This window comes from Cavia porcellus, unplaced genomic scaffold (assembly GCF_034190915.1).
Source record: "Cavia porcellus strain 051 isolate PalLab524CR breed Dunkin Hartley unplaced genomic scaffold, mCavPor4.1 scaffold_7, whole genome shotgun sequence".
In the NCBI taxonomy this organism is placed as follows: Eukaryota; Metazoa; Chordata; class Mammalia; order Rodentia; family Caviidae; genus Cavia; species Cavia porcellus.
In genome coordinates this window covers 23,441,507-23,466,112 of record NW_026947490.1, presented here as the reverse complement: position 1 = coordinate 23,466,112, position 24,606 = coordinate 23,441,507, and the positions used below count along the sequence as shown (strand labels likewise).

Here is a 24,606-nt window from a genome sequence, read left to right as displayed (position 1 = left end):
CCCCTCTCAGCGCTAGTCCGTGTTTCCCCGCCCCCTATGCCCTCCCTCAGGCCCCGCCTCTCCGGTTTTCCTGGCCCCGCCCCCGGTCCCGCGCTGCAGTGCCCGCTCCATCGCGGCCCCGCCCGCTCGCCCGCGCGGAGCCGAGCAGAGGGCGGCGGCGGCTGCTGGAGCAGCCCGGGAGGAGGAGGCAGCGAGGATGGCAACGTCGTCGTCGTGGGCACGGCGAGGATGAACAACCGCGGCCCCGGGCCCAGGGCGGCGCGGCCGGAGTGGGCGGGGGTCCCGATGCAGGCCCGAGGGGGGCCATGGGGCAGGTCCTGCCGGTCTTCGCCCACTGCAGTGAGTAGAGGGAGGCTCGGGCCTCGCGTGGGGCCCGGAGGCCAGAGGAGGGTTCCCCTGGTCCCCCCCACCCCACCCCGCGCCTTGCCGCAAAAGAGCCGGGATGAGGGAAGGAGGCGAAGGAGACAAAGGAAGCTGTCCCATCCCCCCTCTCCCTGAGCCCTGGCGGCAACGGGGGGAACCTGACCCGGAGGACCCGGGTGAAACCGGGCGGAGGAGGGGGCCTCTGAGATCGCTGGCCATGGGCGCGCTGGACGCTGGGAGGTGTCGCCCCGCCCAGCCTGGGGGTGAAGCGGCGTGCGGGGAGCTGTCCCTGTGCCCTGGTGCTGGCCACAGCTGGCTGGAGGGGGTCTAATGGAGGGGTAAAAGGATAGTGAAGAGGGGTCTGACTCCCATCGACTGTCTTTGTATCCCACTCTCATCTCCTTCCCGGGAGACATCGTTAACCTCGCCCAGTTGTCCAAGCCCCTGTCCCCGGAAAACAGCCACCACTGGGTTGGTGCCAGGTCTCCGGGTCTTTAGCGGGCTTTTCCGATCATTAGCGTTAACCCTGGGGAAGAACTACTCCACTCCAGGCCTTTGATTCCCCAGTTGAAGAAATGGGGTGGGGGCTGGAGGTCTGATTCAATTTCCAAATGGTGTCAAGCACCACTGATCATCTCCTGTGTGCAGGGCTCAAGCCAGCTCTGAGGGGATGGAGCCCCGGCTGAAAATACCAGCTTGGATCTGTGGATCTCTGAGCCCGGTCTCTGGCAGACCTTGTTTACCATCCTCTGTCCCACACAGGGTGGTTCTGACAGCTGGGGATGGCAACATGCTCAGATGTGGTCACTTGCATGTCTTGAATGTCCAAATACCCAAATCCTAAGGATTTGTGATTTCAACACTTTAGAGTTTCATTCCTAATTCTAAGATCTCATTCTTACCTCAGATTACAAAGTCCCCATGGTCCCCTCCAGTCATGCCTTCACACGTTGGGGTTCTTCATAGACACCAAGCCTAGTGCTTATCTCAGGATCTTTGCACTGTCTGTGCCATCTACATGGAAGACTTTTCCCTAGGTGTCTTCATAGCTTTCTCTTTCCCTTCCAGTCTCTGCTTAAATATCATCTTATTAGAGGAGTCTTCTTGATCACCGTGTCTAAAACAGGACTCCTTCTTTTTCTCTTCCCTTATCCTGCTTTATTTTTGTCCCCACTTATTAGGGACCTGAACTTTGTTTATTGTCTTTCTAGTAGACTGTAAACTCTACGAGGCAAGGATTGTCTGTTTTGTTCATAGCTACATTCCCCAGAACCCAGAACAGTGTCTGGCATATAGTAGGTGCTCAATGTTAAAAGAGTGAATTGAAACCTCCCGAGATCCCTAAGTTAAAGACTTTTTAAGATTAAGATTCCTCGTTATGAACTTGTAAGACTCTGAGCTTCTGACAGCACAGTGTGTATGCAGAATGTCCTAAAGGTCCTATCAACCAAATATTCTAAGATTCCGTAATTCGGACCATCCGAGATTCCAAGACTGGCACGCTTCTGTGATTCGGACAGTCTAAGCTTCTAAGAGTCTTCGGTTCTTTCCTTCTCGCAGAGGAAGCTCCATCTACAGCCTCTTCTACCCCCGATTCCACAGAAGGTAAGTGGAGGGGTGGGTGCGAGGGCAGGGCTACAAGGGCTTCACTGTGATCCAAGAAGCTCATGGCCCTGCTTTGCCCTCCGGAGGAGGCAACGACGACTCGGATTTTCGGGAGCTGCACACAGCCCGAGAATTCTCGGAGGATGACGAGGAGACCACTTCGCAGGGCTGGGGCACCCCAAGGGAGCTGACCTTCTCCTACATAGCCTTCGATGGTGTCGTGGGCTCAGGGGCCCGCAGAGATTCAGTTGCCCGACGCCCTAGGCCCCAGGGCCGCTCAGTCTCTGAACCTCGAGACCAGCCCCCACAGCCTGACCTGGGGGACAGCTTGGAGAGCATCCCCAGCCTGAGCCAATCCTCAGAGCCTGGACGCCACGGTAACCCTGACACTGTCCCTCCGGCTGAGCGTCCTTTGGACGATCTGAGGCTCCAGCTGGACCAGCTGGGCTGGGCTGCCCGCGGTGCAGGGTCTGGGGAGGACTCTGCCACCAGTAGCTCCACTCCGCTGGAAGATGAGGCACCTGATGGATTAGAGGCAGGAGAGACTGGAAAAGGTGAGGTGTCAAAGTTGCTGGGGCCTAAGCCACAAGGGTGGGTGGTCCCTCCTCCAGGTACCTCCAAGGAGAAAGCTCATGGCCTTTGCTCTCTGCCACTGACAGAATTGGACGTACAACCTCAACTTGCTTTGTCCTCGCCACCTGAAGTCGTGACTCCCCATCCCATTCCAATCTCCAGCTCTGGGACCCCCCAGGCCTGGATCCCGTCCCTACCCAGATCCCAAGACCTGAACTCAGGGCCTGAAGATCCCACACTGGAAGAGGAGCAAGAGTCTGGTGGACCACAGGAACGGGAACCAAACACTCTACAGTGTCTCAACAGCACCGACCAATCAGAATTCAGTCTGGGGCCACACCCTTTGGGTAAGCAACAAGTGCTTGGGGTCTCCATTGTGCTAGGTAGGGAGGGTAGAGGACTGGGATTTAAAGGAACAGAGGAGGGCGGTGGGGAAGGCAGAGGACATTCTAAATTCTGCCCTTTAAAAGTTTCCCCATTATCTGAGATTACCACTGGCTTTCTAAATAGTGCCTGGTCCCATTAAGAAATTAGTTTTTCTTGCAGCATTAACATTAGCTGATGGCTAAAAAAATTTTCTGTCTTTAGGAAAGCCCACCCTCCATGCTGATATAGACAGCCTAATATCTGTAAAAGTAAAGATCTTTCCTGGACGTGGATATGGGACTTCTCCAACTCTATACTTTAAAAAAAAAAAAAATTCTCCAGGGGTTGGAGGTTTAGCTCAGCGGCATAAGCGCCTGCCTTGCAAGCAGGCAGTCCTGAGTTTGGTCCTCGGTACGGATAAAAAGGAAAAAAACCAAAAAAAAAAAAAAAAAAAAAAATTCTCCGCTTCCCTGACCACATCTTATTGGTCAGTTGTAAATAGACCCAGCCTTTCTTTAAAATAGGCTCCACCCCCGTGGCCGGCCACGGGTCCGTTATAGACCTCGCCCTTGTTGGCTGTTTACAAAGACTTCCAATTTCGGAATTGTCCCCACCTCTACGGATGGTCATTGGCTGGGTACAAAGGAGTCCCGCCCCTCTACTCCCTCCCTCCGAGTCCCACTGTAAGTGGGCGAAATCCCCAAGAAGCAACCGTGTCTGCAGCCTCTCCCTCCAGCCGAGATGGGGAGTAAAGGTGGGCTTGCGGGGAGGCCTGGGGCAGTGGCTGGGGTACAACAGAAAGGGGTCCAGATTTGCCTTTATCTCCCTGCAATCCGGGGCGTGGTTCCTACTGGTCCCGGAGTCCCCAGCCTCGCTGGCTGAGGCTGGTGGGCTCAGGGAGGGGTCCCAGGAGGTTGTGGAGAGAATGTGGGGTCCACTTTCCACGAAGCCAGGGCTTTGGAGCCCAGGAGCGGGAGACCCCCTCCCCCAGCCTCGGGCCCAGGAGGCGCTGTCACTCAGGGGCTGGACAGGCCAGCACAGCTGCGGGCCAGGCCCCCTCCCCCCAGCGTGCCTAAACTTAGCCCCCGCCTCAGGCGACCCGGCCCCTCCCCCACCCCACGCGGTGGTTTGGGCTTGGAGAGCCTGTCTTAGCCTGGGGCGGGGAGCACCTTGTGTTGGGGACAGAGGGGGCTGCCCCACTTAGAGGTAAATGGGTGAATGTGTAAAGAAGGTGGAGCAGTCTGTTGGATGGGTCGCTTTGGCTGGGGGCCCCGGATAGTGGAGGAATAGAGAGATATGGAGCCCCAGGTTGGGCTCAGATGGCCTTGGGTCCTTCTGAGTGGGTGGAAATTTAGATGGGTGAGATGCAACATTGGATTGGAGGTCACTGGTCAGATCTCAGGCTGGAAGATGTTTAGAGTCAGAAATTTGAGTTAGGGCTTAGCAAGGAGATGCTGTTACAAATACATTTAGGGCTTCTGCGTGTTGGTGAGGATATCAAGGTGTTCCCACTCGGCACTGCTGAACTGGCAAGGATGAGAAAAACCACAGCACCCGATGCTGGACAGGATGTTGGGAAAAGATCACTCTTTTCCCTCCAGTTTGTGGAAATAAAAATCGTTAGTCTTAAACTGGCATGGGGGGTGCACACTTGTAATCCCAGTACTGGGGAGACTGAGACAGGAGGACTGCCAGGAGTTTGAGCCCATTATAAATTACAAGGCCAGCCTGGACTACATAGCAAGCCCCTGCTTCAGACAGAACAAAACAATTGTTAGTCTAACTGATAAGCAATCTGACAAAATATACCTATATACAAATAGGGTTAAAAAAACGCAGTTTATCAACCTAGCAATTACCTGTGCCAATTCTAACTCAGAAGAGAAGCTCCAGGAGATAAGAGGATCTGTGGAAGGATGTTGCATGCCATGCTCGGTTTTTTGTTTTGTTGTTTTGTCTTTTTGAGACAGAGTCTCACTATGTAGTTCAGGCTGGCCTTGAACTCACTTTGTAGCCCAGGCTGGTCTGAAGCTCCCAACGATCCTCCTGCTTCAGCCTCCCTGAGTACTGGGATTACAGGTATGAGGTACCACTGCTGGCTGCCATGCTGTTTTGAAGGAAGATGTTAGGAGACAGTGAATTATGCAGGAATAAGGCCGAGTTTGAATAGGCAAAGTATGAAAAATCATGTGTCTCTTATTTTTAGTTTTTCCTTTTTTTTTTTTAAACAGGGTCTCTGTAATCCAGCCCTCCTGCCTCAGCTTCCCAAGTATTAAGATTACAGGGTAGGTGGACCCCCACACCAGCTTCTTGTAGCTCTTCAAAACAATGAATCAAGAAGCTGAATGTGGCAGTGCCTGCCTGTAATCCCAGCTTCTTGGAGGCTGTGGCAAGGGAGATCACAAGCCTGAAGTGAGCCAGAGCAGCTTTGTGAGAACCTAAAACAAAAATAAATTAATAATAAATAAACAAATAAATAGGGCTAAGGATGTAACTCGGTGGTAGAGCATTTGGGTTCAATCCCCACTACCACAAAGAAAACCAAAACGGATTAAAGAACTGTTCAGGGCTGGGAGTTAGCTGAGTGGCAGAGTGCTTGCCCAGCACGCAGGAGGTCCGGAGTTCCAGCTCTAGTTCTGCAAAACAAAACAAACTTCCAGTTGGCTAAGAGGAAATTCTAGGAGGAAAAGTGGAATGAGATGTGTGTGATGCAGAAAGTGTATATAGGTATTTTTTCCCTCCAGTGTCCATTAAATAATGGCCAAGGTTCATGGATACACATTTGCATGTGTGTGTAATTAATTAATTACACAGGCAGAGTGAGGTTTAGAGGATTTGTTGAATGGTTCACTTAGGTTTTCTGGGAGGAGAAACGGGAGGCTGAAGACATGGAAGTTGGGTCAGGGCTCAGATGAAGCTCTTGTTAAGTCTGATCCAGTGGTGGGATGGGCAATGGGGGTCCCAGCCCCAGCCCGATGCCTGCCCCTGTCCCCAGTGGTGGACCTGCTGTACTGGAAGGACACCAGGACGTCAGGAGTGGTCTTCACAGGCCTCATGGTCTCCCTCCTCTGCCTCCTGCACTTCAGCATCGTGTCCGTGGCGGCGCATGTGGCTCTGCTGCTGCTCTGTGCCACCATCTCTCTCAGGGTCTACCGCAAAGTGCTGCAGGCTGTGCACCGGGGGGACGGAGCCAACCCCTTCCAGTGAGAACCCCTGGCCCTGAGCCCTGTCGCACCCAGCCCCGACCTGTAACCCTCTCACCATGACCTAGACCTAGGTGCTTCATGCTTATCCTGGCCCTGACCTGCCCTCATTTTTATTCTGGCCCGATTGTAAACCAGGTTCTGACCTCCCTCCCCAACCCCCAACCCTCAACTCTGATCCTCACCTCAACCTCATAATCCCTGATCTCTCCTGCTCCTGGCATTGCCCCAACCCCAAACCCGATGTGGTTTGATTCATCCTCGATCCTAACTCTGCTGCTCCTCCCATGCCTTATTTATTGCCCTGCTTTCAGTCACTTCCTCCCGGTCCCATGGGGACCGGTCCCGGTTCAGTGGGTCCCATGCACCCACTGAAGTGTCCTTACCTCTTTGTCCAATCAGGGCCTACCTTGATGTGGACCTGACCCTGACTCGGGAGCAGACAGAACATTTGTCTCAGCAGATCGCCTCCCATGTGGTCTCCACGGCCACACAGCTGCGGCATTTCTTCCTGGTAGAAGACCTCGTGGATTCCCTGAAGGTGACTCTAAGTCCCCCATCCTGGCTTCCCAGTGGTTACCTCGGTGCCCCATGGGGATGGGAGGATCCTGGCTGGGGACATTCCCAACCTGTAGACCCTGCTGACCATGCCCCTCTCCCGCAGCTGGCCCTCCTCTTTTACATCTTGACCTTTGTGGGTGCAGTCTTCAATGGCCTGACTCTTCTCATTCTGGGTGAGCGGGGAAACCTGCCAAGGGGGTGGGGGCAAGGTCAGGAGCAGGGTTGTTGGGGTTTGCTGGGGGACAGGGTTCCAGATGGAGCTGCGAGTCCCCTGGGAAAAACCTGAACCCCTCTTTGCCCACAGGAGTGATCGCTTTATTCACTGTCCCCCTGCTGTACCGGCAGCACCAGGTGGGTGTGGCGAGTCCCCCGTTACCAAATACAGGAGGTCAAACTGCCTCCCTCCATCCCCAGGGCCCCACAGACAGATGTCCCAGCCAGACCCAGGTGTGCCGACCACTGCCCCTCCTTATGAGAACTACCTCTAATTAATATGTCTCAGCCCCCCACCCTGATACTGGGGATTCCAACCAGGAGATATATCTCCAGTGCTTTTGTTTTTTATTTTCACACACGGTCTTGCTAAGTTGTCCAGGCTGGGCTGGAACTTGTGATCCTCCTGCCTCAGCCTCGAAGAGTGCTTGGATTATAGGCATGGGCCCCCACACTTGTGGCTAGACAGGCATTTGGACTGGTGTCTCCAGAAAGGTCAGGATCTAACTGCCCCGACTGACTGGTGGCCTATCTGAGGACTCATCCAATGTCTCACTTACTTACCTGTCCTCATCACAGAGCAAAAGCCTGCCTTATGTCTTTTCTCTTTCACACCTCCCAGCCAGAAACAGGCAGGTAGATGAATGCCTTTTCCCTGGGTGCCAGACACTGACACACACACACATCCCAGGTGGAGAAAGGCAAACCATGGCATCTGCTCCCATATATGTGGATCAAACTGCCACCCAGCCCAGCCCAAGACAGAAAGACTAAGGGAGGTCCTCATGCCCTGAAGCAGCCGGCATCCACTCCCATGCCACTCAGAACTGAATGGAATGGCACACTGGCATAACCAGGACCGAGGGACAAGGCAGACTGCCATAACACATCCTGCTAGACACACAGACCTAGCTAATTCTCCACAGGCCGAATCCAGATACTCCAAATTCAACTCAGTTGTAAATTAAACTAGTATCCAAATCAATCCATTGGCAACTTGCTACCCTCTACTATCATCCTACCCCACAAACACAAACTCACAGAAGGCTTAACCTGCTGCTGTGGAGTGGGTTTCCTGCCAGATACTGGAGTCCACTTGACATCAGTCTTATGCAGAGCAGGGCCTGAGTCACGTGCCCCACAGCTGGAGCTGTGGACCCCTGAGGGCATCCTACTGGGTTCAGAGTTGAAGTTGGAATTTGGAGGGAGAGGAGGAAGCCATCTCCTCTATGAATTTAGAAGACCTCTTTTCAGTTCCTTCTCTCACTCCTGCTTGATCTTCCCAGGCCCAGATCGACCAGTATGTGGGGCTGGTGACCAATCAGCTGAGCCACATCAAAGCCAAGTAAGCTCCAGGCTGCTGACAAGGGTAGGGGGCTGGGTGGGAACCTTTTCTTTCAACACACCCTGCCCCCAAGCCTGGCGTTGTGCCCCCTTCTCAGAACCAGTGGCAGACATTCCAGGCCATTAGGTGGGGAGCTGGGCCTCGCCTTGGTCACTTGGCTGGCCCCCTCCTAACTTTTTCTCAGTCTCCCGTGGTTCCTTCTCCATCTCTTGCCACACCCCCTGAGTCCAAGCATTTCTCCCTCAGGATCAGAGCTAAGATCCCAGGGACGGGAGCCCTAGCCTCAGCAGTAGCCACGGTCTCCGGATCCAAAGCCAAAGCCGAATGAAAAGGGGTCTCCCTGTCCGCGGGACGCCGCCCCCCTCCCGAGCAGCCCTCTGCCCCTCTTCCTCTCCCGTTCATCCTCATCTACTCCCCACCTCAGCCGCGAGCCTTTTCCCGGTTGGTTTGAGAATCACGCCCATCAGGGGAATCGCTCATTTGCCGTAGGGGCCAGGACTACATTTCCCAAGAGGCTTGCTCTAGGAGTCCGACAAAGACCAGGCACCTTGGCTGCGGGGCCTGCTGGGACTTGTAGTTGACTAGACATGGCACCGCCCTGCACTTCTGAGACTCCACTGCTCCAGGCGCCTTGAGGGGTTGGTGTCTGGAGGACGCAACCAGGCTCATTGCAGGGGCTTTGCATGGGGCCCGGGGAGGCCTGAGCTTGGATTTACACTGTAATAAAGACTCCTGTGGAAAACAAGGCCTTCTGTGCTTCCAGTCCTCTTTTTCCTGCACGGAAAAGCTTTAAGGGACACTCCAGACAAGGTTTCCAATTTCTGAGGAAAAAGCCACCTCTCGGTCTGTTTAGATTATGAATGATTGTGGGGAAGACACACATAACTCGAACCGAAACTATCCAAGCCTGGGCAGCCGTGTTCCGGTTCCGTGCTGCTGGCCGGCACCATGCATGGATCCCACACTGCCTGCTGTAGCCACCTCCTGCAAGATGCAGACTCGTGTTCCCCCCATATATATCCAAACTCTTTGCTCATACTACGGATTTCCAATTTGGGGATGTCCCCATTGCCTGTCTTCCCCAGGCCACGCACTTCCACGTGACCTCCATGTGACCCTGGTCTCCTACTCTGACACCCAGTTAGGAAGCCACAGCTAATCTACCACCCCATCAGCCATCCATAGCCAAGCACATGGCCTCATGGACTCTGGGTCCCAGGTTCCAAAATAAAACTGGTTAAGGAGGAAAGAGAGGGAGACCAGAGTTCAAAGATCCACTGACCTCTGGCTCTGCTACCTTCAGGCTAAGTGGTCTTGAGCAGGTAACTTCATATCTCAAACCCTCAGTCTCCTCAAACAGGATATTGTTACCTTAACCACACCTACATGAAAAGTCCTTGGAACCGAGTCTGGCAGAGGAGGTATGATCATAAAATACAGTGAGTGCTTGCATTTAAATTTTTTTTTTACTACAATAAAAACCTGTTTCCATTAATTCCCCTCAAACCCTCTCTTTCACTTTTTTTTTTGTCTTTTTCCTTTTTATCGGTACCAAGGATCAAACGCAGGCACTTATGCCACTGAGCTAAATCCCCAGCCCCTTCTCCTTCACTTTGAACACACTTATCCAATCATACCTGCCACTTTCTTTATCTATTTTAAAGAGAATCAAATCAAATCAAATAAAACAGAATAAAGTCAATCAAAACGAAACAGTGAAAGTGATACAGGACTTCAAAACTAGGTAATAGGAAATCAACAATGACTGCCATAATGCCTCTTGTTATCTTCAAAATAGCTGCCCATGCCATGAGACATGATAAAATCAAATCAAACAAAACAGAACAAAAATAAAACCAAAGCAAAACAATGACAGTGACACAGTACTTTAAAACAAGATAGTAAGAAATCAATGGCCTCTATCATATATCTTGTCTTTGAAATAGCTGCCTATGCCATCACAGATACTAAAAGAAAAAGCTAAGCAAAACAATAAAACCAAGCAGAACAAAACAATGAAAATGATGCAGGAATTTAAAACAAGTTAGTAGGGAATTAACAACAGCTACCACCTTCAGGAGATCCTTTAACTACATGCTCACCCCACTGGTTTAAGGCCTGCAAAATCAATCAAACAATACAGGAATTAAATTTTTGGTTTTTTTTTTACTTCAGTGGCCAATCGGCCTATGTTTTTCTGAGTCAGCTGGTTGCATGCTGGGTGGGGAGAGCTCAGTACTTCTTTTATTTTTTTCTTGGTCTTTGCCCTTTTTATCAGTACCTGGGATTGAACTCACGACTGCCTGCTTGTAAGGCAGGAGCTTATGCTGCTGAGCGAAATCCCCAGCCCTAGCACTGCTTGTCTCCCACTCTGAGCACCTGTTGGCTCACAAAAAGTGGTTGACCCTGCTCACAATGGATGCTGGTTCACTGGAAGGGACTAGATTCTTCTTGGTTCTCTTCCCCCAGGATACATGGCAGCGGCGGGCTCCCCATTCTTGTCACTTCCTGAAGCTGTTCTGGAAATCCTCTTTTGTGCCTTTAGTTGCATCTTCCGAACTGCCTTGGTGTCCTAAATTCAATCCAAAACATTTACTTTTCATGGTTTTCTTTCTTCTTTCTTTCTTCCTTTCTTTCTTCCTTTCTTTCTTTCTTTCTTTCTTTCTTTCTTTCTTTCTTTCTTTCTTTCTTTCTTTCTTGTTTCTTTTCTTTCTTTCCTTCTTTTTGAAACAGGGCCTTGCTATGTAGTTTAGGCTGCCCTTGAACCCACTATGTAGTTCAAAATGGCCTCAAACTCCCAGTGATCCTCCTGCCTCAGCATCCTGTGTGCTGGATTACAGTGTGTGCCACCATGCTCAGCTAGAGTAAAATTTTTTCAGTGCAAGCAAGGGTCGTATTTTTTGATACAACCTGTATAACAAATGCTTAATGAACAAAAGCTGCTATGGTTAGTTATGACATGATTTCCCAAATGTCAGTCAGTGCATGGTGCCTTTCATGTACTATTCTGCAATTCATTTAATCATTTTCTTTAAATTGGCTAATGCAGAAATAAACCTAGGCTGATGGGGTGTGGTGGTGCATGACTGCAATCTCAGCATTTGGAAGACCAAGTCAGGAAGATCGCTGAAAGTTCAAGGCCAGCCTGGACTATATAGAGTGACTCTGTCTAAAAAACAAACAACAACAGCAGATACCTGGTTAAGCATGTGCTTAGCATTAAGAAATTGTGGTCTTAGGCAGCTGGGGATTTAGCTCAGCGGCATAAGCGCTTGCCTTGCAAGTGTGAGGTCCTGAGTTTGATCCCTGGTACTGATAAAAGCGAAAAAGACACACCAAAAAAAAAAAAAAAAAAAAAAGAAAGAAAGAAAGAAATTGTGGGCTTGGGGCTGGGGATTTAGCTCAGTGGTTTAAGCACCTACCTGGCAAGCAATAGGTCATGAGTTTGATCCCAGGCACAAAAAATAAGTTCTGGGCTTATCTGCAACAGTGCAAATTAAATAAATAAACAAGTCAAAATAAAATAGAGCAAATGTCTTTTATAAAAGAAATGTTGGCAAGTGCAAGTCCCTGAATTCGAGTCCCAGCACCAAAAAGAAGGAAAGAAAGAAATGTAAACTTGGGTGTGGTGGCACATTTCTGTAATCACAGCATTTGGGAGGCTGAGGCACTACTCTAAGTTCAAGGCCAACCTGAACTGTCTAGCTAGACACTGTCTTAGAAAAAAACCAAACAAAACAGATCCAACCAAAGTAAAATAAAACAAAACAAGAAATGTTACTTTCCCACCTTGAAAGGAAGCCAGTGTTGCTTTAATAGACGATAACTGTAAAGATGACCACAAAAATACATTTAAAATTTGGGCATCACCTAAAATCATCTTTTGGCCCTTGTGATCTGTTTTTCTAGGAGTTAGATCATGTTATTCCAAGAAGTAGTTACAGCCACAGAATCAGTAAACACGAGAGCCCTGGGCAGGGAGCTGGCCTGGTGTGTGCGGAGACACCCACGAGCCTAAGCTAGGTGTGAAAAACGAAACAGGGAGGGGATGGAGTGAAAGGGGTGGGACAATAGGGATTATAAACCACACAAATCAACTTTCACTGTGAGATGGCAATCGTAGGAGGGTTTTACTTGGGAGAATAACACTTGTCAAGAAACCCTTGATTTTCTGTCCTAAAGGACCAGCGTTTTTGTGTTGAAAACGAGTGGATGGGCTGCGAGAACGGGACTATGGTATTATTTGTTTCTGGAGCTCCGTTTCCCTCACCATAACACGCGGGCATAAAAATTTTATGAACTCTGGTATTTAAATTCAGTGAGGACAGGATGTTTTTTATCCCAGCACCGAGGACAGTGCCTGGGACAGAAGATGCTTAATAAGCCTTTAAGTGGATTTAGGGTTCTGCAGATCCTCGCAGTTCCACAAAAGGACAGCAGGTGTCGCAACAGCCACACGGCAGCTACCTGGAGCCTCCGGGACTCCGGCTCAGACCTTACAGCGAATTTACTGTTCCACAGAAGAACTCAGATTCTTCCGGGAAGGGACCTGTGAATGCCAAATTATGAGCTTCTTCTCTTAAACTGAGTTTTCGCTTTGGAAAAAGAAATTACTGCCTCTTTAACAGTGGATCAGGTTCTGGAGTGCGTCTTCCCAGAATTCATGGCGCTATGTAAATGAGACAATTTCCAGAGGGGATAATTCACGTCGAATACTCAGAAAAAACCTTGAAATATAATTTTTGTAATAATTACACAAGAGGAAGTTATGGTGCCAAAATCAACTATCTCATGCTTTTCACAAACTAATAACCATAATCATAAAAAGTTTGCTATTAAGTGCTTTATATAACTGCGTGAAAAGGGCCCTTCTTGCCCGGATGATCCTCAGTGGTCTGGGGTGCAGGCTTCAAACCTGTAGCTGTCTAGCGACAGAGTGGTTCAATTCCACCTTTCGGGCGGTTTTTTTTTTTTTTCCACCCAACCTGCTGACTGCACTGGAAATTGTGAGGTCCTCCAAAGGGGCTCTCCCACCCCCGCACCTGGAGGGGTCGCTGCAGCCTTCTACATTTGGTTTACGCTCTACGTGGGCTTCTGCCCGCGGTGACTTTTTCCGCGGGAATATCAAAGTTGTCTCGAAAAGATGAAGAGCATTTCTTCTACACAGTTCCAGGATTAATATGGGTTTTCCTTCTGCACTGGCTTATTCATTCAGTCATTCACACACTCATGTAACTAGCTAATCACGCATGCACTTATTAATGAAATATTTGCTCCTTTTCTCATTGCCTTATTAGACGAGTGGCTGCCCGGGATCAGCCCACAGCCGGGTGATGCTGCGGACACAGCGATGAAGACAGCCCTAGTCCAGGGGGAGCTGCAAACTAAGCGATCCTGTGATTGTACATTTAATCACCAACCCAGAGGTAACTGCTGGAAGGAAAAGTACAGACAGCCCGAGGCCGTCACATGGGGAACCTGATCCGGTGGCCGGGTGACTGATGCTAGACGACACTGGAGGGATGAGAGGGGTTAGCGATCCATCCATTGATTGCAAGAGGAAGGCTGTCCGCGGCAGGCATGAGACGGCTCCAATAATAGCGGTTGGACTGGCAGAGACTGCTCCCTCTGTCCTTGGCACTGGTAGGCAGGAGCCCCATTCTGCCCACTGGCAAACTGAGACTGGAGCAGATGAACTCTCTCCTCCAAGGTCCCCAGCTTTGATGAGCCTGCGGCTCCAGATGCTATGTACTGCGGTCCTGAATTGTCCTTGCCAAGCCAATTATTCATCATTGTCTGTTCAGCCTCCTGAATTGTGGGAAGGAGGGGTCTCTATAGAGATTGAATCCAAGGCCTTCGCACTAAGCTACATCCCCAGGCCTTTTTAAAATTTGGAGACAAGGTCTTACCATGTCACTGAATTCCCCAGACTGGGCTGGAACTTAAGGTCCTCTTGTCTCAGCCTCCCAGAGCGCTGGGATCACAAGGATCTAGTACCATGCTGGGCTCTAAATGTCTCTTGACTCCTTCCTCTCCTCTCTGTCCTGTGGCCCTGGCCCTGTTCAGGGCCTTCTCCCTAGTCTTTCTTTCCCTTCCAGTCACCCTCAGTCTGATGGCTACAGGAGTCATCCTAATGCAGAAAGCTGCCCCTACCCCTCCTGTGCCCAGAATCAGCTAAGGCTCCCTAGTGCCAAGAGAAAATGTAAGTTGTTTAACCCGGAAAATTAATGACCTGTAAAATCTAGTCCCTGCTAACCTCTGTCTGCACATCTTACTCCAGCCACCACAAACATGTACCTCCTTCAAGTTCCCCAGTGGATCTTTGCACTTGGAATTTTCTGCCCACTGCTGCCTTCTAGTCCCATTCAGCTGTCCTCTTCTCCAGGAAGATGGCCTTGACCCTCAGTCAAGGTTACATGCACCTGCCACACCCCCTCAGTCCCATGGGGCCCTTAGCCCTGTCACCTTTGTGTTGTCCCTAAGGATGGATCTGTATCCACCATTGGACTGTGAAGCCTAGGAATGCAAGGCTTGGGGCTCAGTCCCTGCATTGTCTCCAGCTCACAGTAGGTGCTTAGAAAAAGATTTTTTTGTTTGTTTGTTTTTTGGAGACAGGGTCTCACAGTGTAGTTCAGGCTGGCCTTGTACTTATGGTGATCTTCCTACCTCAGCCAGCTGAGTGCTCAGATTACAGGGGGCTGCCACCATTCCTGGCCAAAAAAAAAAGTGTTTTTTGTTGTTGATTTTCTTTTCTTTCTTTCTTTCTTTTTTTTTTTTTTTTTACCCATTCTATTCCGTGGGAGTTTTCCTTGTTTTTTGAGACACAATTTCACTAGTATCCCAGTCTAGGTTGAAACTCTTAATCTGCCTGCCTCAGCCTTCCAGTGCTGGTGTTACAGGTATATGCCACCACACCTGACAATTCTGCTTATTCATTTGCAAAAACATTCAAAGGACCTCAGCACCACTACCTCATTCTTAGGGTACTTGCTGCCACGCAAATAAAGAGGATGTATTTTACAGGGGAGATGGCTCCTCTGCACCTTTGAAAAGATAAAAATGCAATACTTTTTGTTGACAGTCTGGCCCCAATATGTTCAGATCCCACAAGAGATGATTACAGTAAATAACAAGGAAGCATCCTGAGGGTAAGAACGCCATTTCTGTAGTTCATATAACTTAGAGGACTAAATTCACAATCTGAATGGTCTGTGGTAGCTAGGAATACAGATTCCTTAAACCTCTTGTAGGAGGTTTTTATTTTACCCTGTTAACTTTTGCTGGAGCTATTGGGCATCCAACCTCCAGCAAAAATTCCTCTGGCACCAGGATCTTCTGAGACCGTTTAGCACATGAAGACCTCGCAGCAAATATTCTCCTTATTTTTCCCTCGTGAGAGGCACAGGGAGTCGCTCCTGACCTCGTGCCTCCTGCCATCCTGCAAGAAGCTGGTTCACAGCAAAGTTCTGCCGTGGTGCGCATGTGCGTGTGCGTGCGTAGTCCTCCTAGCATCTAACCTCAAGTAAATGGGTGCCTGGAGAAAAGTAGAGACTGCTGCCTGGTTGATGCATTTTTCAGAGCTTTTTATTGGCGACAGTGCAGAACCAAGGGGAGAGAGGAGCAGCCCAGTACCAGCCACCCCAGTCCCCAGGGTCAGGTGCAAAATACAAAAAAGGAATCACAAATACAGCATGGAGTGGGAAGGAGGTTGGGGATTCAATAAACTTGTGATTGGCAGGGCCAGGCCCCACCCAAACTCGCACTCACGCCCAGGATTCTCAACGATACAGACTGCAAAAATGTACCATCACTCAGACTTACTTACAAAATTAAAATCTCAGGTCCCCAACGAGCCCAGTCAGCAGACAGCTGGAGGATCAGCGACAGTCAGGAAGGGGACAGGTGGGGATGGTCAGAGACAGAAAAAGAAACATTCAAAGACGGCCAGAGACTGTTAGACCAGCCAGAGGGGCTGGGACACAGCCAGAGACAGATAGACAGCCGGAGACAGACTGATTCAAAGTTCCAGAAGCATTTCCAACCCCACGGCACACTTTTAGATGCAGAAGCACTCACACGTACACGCGCGCACACACACACCCATATATAATATATTTATTTATACATAATAGATATAAGTGCCTTTCGGAAACCAGGGAAGGGTTAAATAGGTAAGGGAGGGTCTGGTTCGGGCCCAGAGACGAGGGACCAGGGTGTGGAATGTTGTCCATGCGACACAGAGCGTGGCAGGGCCACTCTCATTATTAAAAAATAGAAATTTGCCTCATGATGAAATGCTTACGGGTGAAGCCCAAGGAAAGGTGAGGCGGGAGCGCCAGACCGAAGTTGGGAGCCGAGGCAGTGGCGGGGTGGGACTGCGGGAACCCAGCCTCTCCATGTTTGCCAGTCCAAAAATATTGGGGGTTCAGGGGGTCAGAGCCTCAGCCCTTAAAACTTCTCCGGAAAATGTCAAGCCCTCTAGCTCCCTTTCTAGAAGGGACGGACGCTGGGCTGGGCGCCGAGGGCAGGGAGAAGTTGGCGTCCTAGGCTGGGGAAGGTGGGGACCTTAGAGAAAAAGGCCAGGGCCAGAAGAGAGAGAGGCCTCGTGGATGCGGACGGGTCACTGTCATCCCCCCCTTCTCGATTCTGCCAACTCCTTTGAGTCTAACTCATGGGTGAGGGGAGGAGGAGGCAGGTAGGGGATCGGGAGGTCCAGGGAAGGTTTTGGGGAGTCGGGGTCTTGTCCCACCCGGCCCACCCCACAATCCGGCCGCTCATTCACAGTATAAAGCACTCCAGCAGGACGGCGTCGCAGCACCCCCTGCTGCTTGAAACCAGAAAGGCCCAACAAGGACGGCCAGGGCGCCCTGGAAGGAGGGAGCTTGGAATAATACTGCGATCGTAAAGGAGGGCAGGGTGGGGGGCATGGAGTGCGGGCCTTGGGGGCCGAGAAGGCCCAGTCCTAGCCAATTTTTTTTCCCTCTGAGGAGGGGGACAGCTGGACAATCGGTGAAGAAAGTTCACATTTCAGAATAATTCTGGGGTGAAGCTGATTATAACAGGGCGCCATCAGCTTCCCGGGGAGGGGGGCTGGGGGGCTCACTTCTGCCCAGAGGAGGATTTAACCTCCAAGAAAGGTAGGATAAAGAAGCTTAGGGTCGAGGACACAGGGGGGGTCAGCAGGGGCAGAGTGAGGAGAGTCGCGTTCCTTGTTGGGCCTGTCTGGGGAGGGCTCCAGCCCCCACAGCTCCCACCCACCCGCGCCCTGCTGCCCCACCCCGCCCAGCGCAGGACGCCAAAGGTGGGCGTCGCCCTCCCACCCGCGCGTCCCCAGAGGTTGGACTGAAGCAAGAGGACCAACAGGCATCTGGGGCGCGTCCATCTCCTCCCCACCCCTGTCCCAAAAGTCACCAGCTCTCCGGTCTCGCCTGGCGCATAAACAAAGAGGCGGCACAAAACACAAGAGGTCTTCTGTCCGGTGGCAGTGGAGACAGGGGCAGACGGAAGAGCCAGGGGGCCGCGCACCCGCTTTGTCTCGTCCCCCCTCTCTCTCCTCCTCCTCCTCCTCCTCCTCCTCGTGCAAATCGCTCTCCCGCTCGTGTGTTTGTGTGTTCTGTTTGTCTAAAGAGTTCACAGAGCAAGGAGGGAGGGCGAGTTCAGGGGGTCGGAAGGCTGGTCACTGCCGCTGGTGCGTTGGGCGCCGGCGAATGCGGAGACCTCCGGGCAGGTGAGGACAAACGAGGAAGTGTACGAAGGGTTAACAACGGGGAAGGGGTCGCCGAGGACTTGGACTTCACTGTGTGTAAAGAGAGAAGCCGTCAGGTGGGGGGGTGCGTCTTGGCTGGTCTGGAAGGGCAGGGGCGGTGGTGGCGGGGGCGGCAGCAGCCAGCTGAAACCATCTTCCTTAGCGGATGCGGACCCCGGCAAATCTCTCACCTCCGCCAGAGGGCCTGGCCCCGGACCCGGCCCCTCTTCGTAGGGGATCTTGCAGCCCGGTTTGTGGGCCACCAGCACAAACTCCAGACGCTCCTTCTCCTTTTGGAGCTCGGCGATCTCCGATTCCAGTTCTGCCTTTTCTTCCTCTAGCTGATCTGTCTCCTGAGGTCCGCAGCGCCCGGGTCACAGGAAACAGGAGGAAGGAAGAAAGGAAGTCAGTGACCAGACAATATGGCTTGTGGCCCCTCCAGAGAGTTGCTACTGCATGGGGAGCTCCAGGCAACTCCAGAATGAGTCCTGGCACACTATGGGACTTGAGGTCTTTCCTTGTAGGAGACTCAATTTTCCCATCTGTGTAATGGGATGGAACCAGGTGGATATGGTTGTCTCTTTGGTGTGTGGGAAGTACACAGAGGTTTGTTGAATGAATAAACAATTGCTCTGTGTCTTTAACATTTTTGTATTGTCATCCCTCCTCCTCTACCTCCCAGTAGGAAAGTAGAGAATTACTCTGGCTTTCTTGAAGGACAACAGGGGGGCAACCTGTGCAGGCATAAAGTAGGGAGCTCAGGCTGAGGTAGGGTGCAGAAACGAGTGGGTTTTGGTGAATGCCACCATCCCAAGTTCTGGAGAACTGTGGGTGGCTGGGGCAGGAGGTGGGGAATTAATTTAGGATAAAATAATTTAGTTTCACAGATTCTGCCGAATGTTCAAGGTAGATGGATAGTTGATGAGGAGGTCGAAGAGACTGACAAACTGGGACAAAAAGGAGTTATGGCTTAGTCAAAACCAAATGGGAGAGATGACTAAAGCTGCCCACCACTTGTCCCCACATAATAAAAAAAAAAAATCCCAAGAGAAGTGTACGTGGGGTCATAAATCAGCAGTGAAGGGGCACGCCCAAGAGCTGACACAGTATGCAGGGGTCTGTGTGCGTGCCCAGGGCCACCCCATGTGGCCACACTGTCCCTAGTTCCAAATAAGGCACCCCTGCTTTAGACCCCAGGACACAGGTACAGTGGAGGTTAGGGACAGAGAAGGGGAGAGTGCTCCCCTCACATGCCCTCACCCCAGGGACCACCCTTACCGCCTGTAGTCTGTCGGTGAGTTCCCTCCGACGGTTCCTACATTTAGCTGCTGCCAGTTTGTTCCGCTCACGACGAACCCTTCGCTTTTCCTCTTCCTCTGGAGTGAGCTGAGTAGAGGAGACACAGCCCATAAGATTTGGGGGTACAGTGTACCTCCTCCATCCCTGCCAAACCTCCTCTTCTTCTAGGACCCCCAAGAGCTTACACAGGGCCCTGTGGTCCCCGCTGACTACAGCAAGAGTGATAAGGTCCCTGTAGCTTGAAGGCCTGAGCAGACCCCCTCCCACAATACTGATAAAGTTCCCCTATCTCTTGTCTCCTCCCCCTGCCAGGCCAACTGACTCACACCCCACTCACCGTCTCCTCTCGGGGTCTCCTAGGTCGGGCTCTTGCTGGGCGGGAGGGCCCAGGTCCACTGCTAGTTCCACTGGTGGAAGGCCCCCCGCTGCCGCTAGCACCGCCACTACTGTAGCCACTCATGCCTGGTGTGGAGTAGCTGGTTCCTGGCATGTCGTAGGGGTCGACCGCAGGGGGCTGGGAGGCCAGGGGCTGCCCCTGGGACTGGGCCATGGAAGAGATGAGGGTGGGTTGCACGAGCCACTGGAGGTCCTGGCTGGTTGTGATCGCGGTGACCGTGGGCACGAAGGAACCGGGCATTTCCCCGAGACCGGCGCACTCCTACGGGGTGACACATACACACACAGGCGTAGACACACAAACAAAGACACCGACACAAACACACCCAACACACATAACACACACCGACCCTGTGAGTGAGCACAGGGTGAGCGGGTGTGGATGTGTGTGTCACAGGCAAAAAGCCACAACACCCACCCTTCCACTACACCGTGACGCAGTGGTTAATGAGAGGATTTCTGCTCAACTGGCTTCTACCTCCTCCTTCTTCCTCGGGGAAAGGTTGCACGGTTCCAGCGGGTGGTGAATCACACCCCGGGTTGGTGACTCTTAGGTGTAGGGGGCGGGAAGGAGGCTGGACACAGCCTGGTGACAGAACCCCAAGACGAGCCACAGCCACACACACAGCCACAACACCCCACCCCCACCCCAGAGGCAAGGGGAGGGAGAGGGAGAGGCCTTAGACCAAGCCTTCCTCTACACACACACACACACACACACACACACACCCCTCCGTGCCAGCTCCCTTGTGGGGGCGGGGGTCCCAGTTAAAAGGATGTTGGAGGAACGGCCTAGGAGTAGAGAGAATCGTTTCAAGTAACTGTCTCTCTCCAGTGACACTGACAAGTGACAGGTTCAGGTGCACAAACAGGTAGGCAAAAGTGACAACTCGGCTCTCTCAGACTATCGTGGAGGGGGATGGTGTACGATCTGACCCTCATAGTCCCAGCAGCGCTCATTGCCCCCCACCCGCAAGTGGCATCCTGGAATTGTTCTGAAGCTTAACTACTCTGTCGGGGGGCGTGGTGAGGGAAGGGCTGCCTCGCTGGCCAATCAGCGTTCTGAGAACTGAGAGGGGGCGGAGCTCCCGGAGACCACCTGGCTAGTTCTCCTCCGGTTATCTGTCCTAGTCCTGTTTTCGGACTAGCTCGAGGGACCCAGGGTGCAGCACAGAGGGAGTGTGAGTGTCTCTGTGTGTAGTGAGAAGAGAGAATGACGGCCACCACATTTCCAGAATAAATGCCGGCGCACAAAGAGAAATATCTGCTCCGGAGAGCCGACAGGCTAGATCTCTGCTAGAGCCCGCAGACCCACTGGGTAGCAAAGGGTCGTTCTGGTCGCGACAGGCGTTCTATCGCTGTGCCTTTACAGGCCCTTAAAAGAGACCCAAGCATCTAAGAACCACGGGTTCCAGGGACAGAGGGGGGGGAAGGGAACTGCGCCCTCCAAATAGGAAGGGAAAGTTGATTGGCCAAAGTCTTGCGCGGCAGCGACCAATCGCAACGCCGGACTGCCTCCCTTAGCAACGTGGCCCCGGCGTTCCAAAATAGAACGCTCCCGGGACGTCAGGGGCGGGGCGGACGAAGGGGGCGTCGCGCGCCGTGCGTGCCCCGCGTCAGCCGGAGGATTCCAGCGCGTCAGCCGTTACGCACGGGTCCCCCGTTACGTCTCCGCGCAGGAGGCGGAGGCAGCGTCGTGGAGGGTTCGAGACCTGCTTTCCCGCAGGGTGGAGGATGACCCGGCGCCAGAGTAGGCGCTGGGAAGAACAGAGGTAGAAGCTACTCATAGCATCTCTGGGATTTCCCCCTCCTGCCTAACTACCCTCGTTTCAGGTTGAGGACCTGTACTGGGGACAGACCGGGCGCCCGCTAAAAGTTCCCCGCATAAACGTTGCACTGAGCGCGCATTCCCCTGCCCCCGACACCCGTTCCCAAGCCTATCCAGCTGCGTTCCCTCTCAGCGCTCCGCGCACACAATTGCAAATATCTTCCAGTACTTTGCAAAGTGCGCTGTCAGCCTACTCTTTCCCATATCCTGGATTTTGTGGCTTTACTTGAGGAGTGGTGGTTACCCGCTCCACCCATTCTAGACTTAAAAAAATAAGACTTCCAAAGCATTTATCGCTTACCTGGGAGGCGGCGGCGGTTGGTGGGCTGCCGAAGGAGTCCACCGAAGACAGATACTGAGACTCGGCAGAAGGTGAAGAGCTGCACCGGGAGCCGGAATCGTACTCTCCGGGGAAAGCCTGAAACATTTCCCTGGGCACAGGGGGGGCCCTGTGACCACGCTGAGGTCGCCGGGAAGCCAAGGCTAAGGCCGGGTCGGGTAAATAAGATGCGAGTCCGGGGTGTGCCGAGCGCGTCCCCAAAGTGCGCTGTCCGGGGAGGCTCAGAGACGGGGCAGCGTCCCGCTCCAACAACAGCAAAGTTTCTGTGCAGTTCTTCCGCAGTACCCAGCTCCCTTGTAGGATGCCGCTGTACCTCCTAAAAGACCAGACTCTGTTGGACACGGAAGCGAGCGGGGATCGCTCCCCAAGAGGCAGAAAGCGCTGTACAGAATTCGCTTCGGGTGCGGTCTCTTGCACGCGTTCGGCGAGTTCCCCGGCGGGGAGTAATAAAGAAGAGGAAAAAGTTTAAGTCGGTCCTCCAAGACGTAATGAAGAAATATCTAGAATTCTTCTGAAAACTTTCTCTCCGGAATTTAAAAAAAAAAAATATCACAGTCGCCAAGAAGAATCACAATAGTCCAGGTCCCCAAGTCCCGACTCCGTGTATCCCTGCCGCGGCGATACCTCTCAGCCTTATGAATGAAGCGCAGAGCTGCCAGCCTGTATTTATATGCCCGGGACCCGCCCCCCTGCTTACGTCACCCCCCTCGCTCAACAATCTTCCCAAAAATCTCCGTTCTTTTTAAACCAATTCCCGCGCTCCCCGTCAAGAGGTCTTCGCTACCCTTGTTCTGGTCACCTGTATGACCCTCGCGGCCTTGGGGGTCTCAGGGGCTGTGTTCCGGCCTCGTCGGCAGCAGGGGATCCCGGCCCCGCCTTCCGGAGTTCCTGTGACGCAATTAGCCATATAAGGAGCTCGACCAGCTAGCCGGAGTGTTTGTTTGGTATCCTAGCAATGACGTCAGAGGGAATCCCTCGCTCGCTTTTGCTCGCTTGCGGAACACGCCCGCGCCTGCGCAGTGGCACGCCGCCCCGGGGGCCGGTATTAATAGGTGCTTAAAGTATCCTGGGGAGCCCCCTGTGACCCAAGCAAAGAAGGCCACCTCCTTAACTCTGGCGCCCCCATCTGCCCCAGTCTCTCGCTAGTGCAGCGCCCCCTTTTGAGTGGGAGAGCAGATCTCCAAAAAGAGACATTATTGTGGTGCAGTCACGTAGGCGGGTAAACTGAGTCTTGAACGATGTGTGTCGGGGCTATAAGGCTGCGATACTCCAGGTTAAGGTGAAGGTGGATTTCGAGTGCCAGGACTCTTCACAGCTTCTGCCCTGATTCGCTCAACTTGGAAAATGTTTTTCCTTTCTGACCTTCAGTTTCAAGTGTCCCGGGTGACTGAATGATTTGTGTTTAGGGTCTGGCTGGGCTCCTGGGTCCTCCATTGGGAGGCACAGAGGTTCGGAGGGGCTGGAAAATAAACGAAGTTCTCGGCTGGTGGTCTTGATAGCTTCTTCTTCCTGCTTCATAACCTTACCTGGAGACAGAAAGAACGAGTGTGTGTGTAATTAACAAAACAACTGATGATGTGCATTTAGCACTTCATATTAGTCCTGTGCTAAGCCTTCCAGTGTAAGACTTGTAATCCGCAAAACAGCCTTGGTCCGGGGATTGAACCCGGGGCCTTATGCATACTAGCAAATACTCTAGCTCTGAGCTACATCCCCAGTCCTTTTTAAAATTTTATTTGGAGACAGAGTCTTACTAAATTACCCAGACCAGCCTTGAACTTGAACTTAAGATCCTCTTGCCCTAGTCTCTCAAGTATCTAGAATGACATATAACCACGACCCTGCCTGGCTTGAATGATTTTCAGTTTAAAAAAAAGGACAATGATATTCAGAGAGGTTAAATGACGTGTTCAAGATCTATCATAAGAAATTTAACCCCCCCCCAAAAAAAAGAAAAAGAAATTTAAATCCAGAATGCTCAAGCTCTGGAGCCTCTCTCTCTCTCTCTTTTTTTTTTTTTTTTTTTTTGGTCTTCTTCGTTTTTATCGGTACTGGGGATCGAACTCACAACTGCCTGCTTGCAAGGCAGGCACTTATGCTGCTGAGCTAAACCCCCAGCCCCTCTCTCTTTGTTTTTAATTTGGGGTGTGGAGTCTCAATATGTTGCCCAACACTGGACTGGAGTAACCTTCCTGCCTCAGCCTCCAGAGTACCTGGCATCCTGACCTGTGCACAGAGGCCAGGTTAGAGCTCCAGCACTTTCACTTTTCTTTCTGATTTCTTTGACCTGCCTCTTGAAGCATCCTGAAAAACCTTTGTCTGGAGACTGTGTAAATGACAATCATGTCATAAATGATAGTGGTGTCTTACTCATTTCCATCTTTTATGAGCTTTGCAGACCCACCCTGGGTGCTTCTAGTCTGCTATGTAACCTATGTTCAGAGGGTGAAGGCTACTTACCAAAACCAGCTGAGTTAATACAAAGGGTTCAGCAGCCTAATGCAGCTCAGCATGGTGGTGTATGCCTGTAATTTCAGCTCTCAGAAGGATGAAGCAGGAGGATTGCTGTGAGTTTCAGGTCAGCCTGGGCTACATAGTGAATCCAAGTCCAGTGTGGGACCTTGGTTCGATCACAAGAGCCAGTCTTTTTTTCCCCCAGACTCTTCACACTGAGATTCATCTCTGGTTCTTTTATTTATTGAGATGGGGTCTCACTAAGTTGCTATGTTATTCACAATGGTCTAATATTTGTGATCCTCCTTCCTAGCC

The 24,606-nt window shown here is 51.8% G+C and overlaps 2 protein-coding genes and 1 non-coding gene across 8 annotated transcripts; 2 read left to right on the top strand and 1 right to left on the bottom strand.

The window, feature by feature from the left end:
- Window positions 1-90: 90 nt before the first annotated feature.
- Rtn2 (reticulon 2) lies at window positions 91-8,974 on the top strand. 3 transcript variants are annotated; one of them, XM_005001323.4, is made up of 10 exons: window positions 91-339; window positions 1,924-1,968; window positions 2,055-2,522; window positions 2,628-2,888; window positions 5,903-6,110; window positions 6,513-6,651; window positions 6,775-6,844; window positions 6,976-7,022; window positions 8,171-8,229; window positions 8,719-8,974. In XM_005001323.4, exons 1-10 carry the CDS (start codon window positions 306-308, stop codon window positions 8,804-8,806), a joined length of 1,419 nt encoding a protein of 472 aa, XP_005001380.1. In that variant the 5' UTR covers window positions 91-305; the 3' UTR covers window positions 8,807-8,974. The 3 variants fall into 3 exon arrangements, with proteins under 3 accessions (XP_005001380.1, XP_003464629.1, XP_023418587.1); XM_003464581.5 differs by having other exon boundaries at window positions 94-339; window positions 8,476-8,974; XM_023562819.2 differs by lacking the exons at window positions 91-339; window positions 1,924-1,968; window positions 2,055-2,522; window positions 2,628-2,888 and adding an exon at window positions 3,634-3,661 and having other exon boundaries at window positions 8,476-8,974.
- Window positions 8,975-13,103: 4,129 nt separating this feature from the next.
- Window positions 13,104-13,190, top strand: Trnastop-uca (transfer RNA opal suppressor (anticodon UCA)). Its single transcript has one exon. It is a non-coding gene; the product is annotated as a tRNA-Sec (tRNA).
- Window positions 13,191-15,795: 2,605 nt separating this feature from the next.
- Window positions 15,796-22,486, bottom strand: Fosb (FosB proto-oncogene, AP-1 transcription factor subunit). 4 transcript variants are annotated; one of them, XM_063252899.1, is made up of 5 exons: window positions 21,799-22,486; window positions 19,611-19,931; window positions 19,253-19,360; window positions 18,166-18,327; window positions 17,851-18,025 (listed from the first exon to the last, which is right to left on the bottom strand). In XM_063252899.1, the coding sequence occupies exons 1-5, from the start codon at window positions 21,922-21,924 to the stop codon at window positions 18,023-18,025; spliced, it is 720 nt and encodes a 239-aa protein (XP_063108969.1). In that variant the 5' UTR covers window positions 21,925-22,486; the 3' UTR covers window positions 17,851-18,022. The 4 variants fall into 4 exon arrangements, with proteins under 4 accessions (XP_003464628.1, XP_063108967.1, XP_063108968.1 ...); XM_003464580.5 differs by having other exon boundaries at window positions 15,796-18,327; XM_063252897.1 differs by having other exon boundaries at window positions 15,796-18,327; window positions 19,611-20,020; window positions 21,799-21,930.
- Window positions 22,487-24,606: the final 2,120 nt, after the last annotated feature.

What these genes read in the sequence shown, in the direction of transcription:
- Rtn2 (XM_005001323.4), top strand. Translation starts at nt 306, where the DNA reads ATGGGGCAGGTCCTGCCGGTCTTCGCCCACTGCA. An exon ending in TACCCCCGATTCCACAGAAG is followed by an intron (nt 1,969 to 2,054) that starts GTAAGTGGAGGG and finishes TGCCCTCCGGAG; the next exon opens with GAGGCAACGACGACTCGGAT. An exon ending in ACCTCGTGGATTCCCTGAAG is followed by an intron (nt 6,652 to 6,774) that starts GTGACTCTAAGT and finishes CCTCTCCCGCAG; the next exon opens with CTGGCCCTCCTCTTTTACAT.
- Fosb (XM_003464580.5), bottom strand. Translation starts at nt 21,924, where the DNA reads ATGTTTCAGGCTTTCCCCGGAGAGTACGATTCCGGCTCCCGGTGCAGC. An exon ending in CAACCGCCGCCGCCTCCCAG is followed by an intron (nt 19,932 to 21,798) that starts GTAAGCGATAAA and finishes GTCACCCCGTAG; the next exon opens with GAGTGCGCCGGTCTCGGGGA. An exon ending in TCACCGACAGACTACAGGCG is followed by an intron (nt 18,328 to 19,252) that starts GTAAGGGTGGTC and finishes TGCGGACCTCAG; the next exon opens with GAGACAGATCAGCTAGAGGA.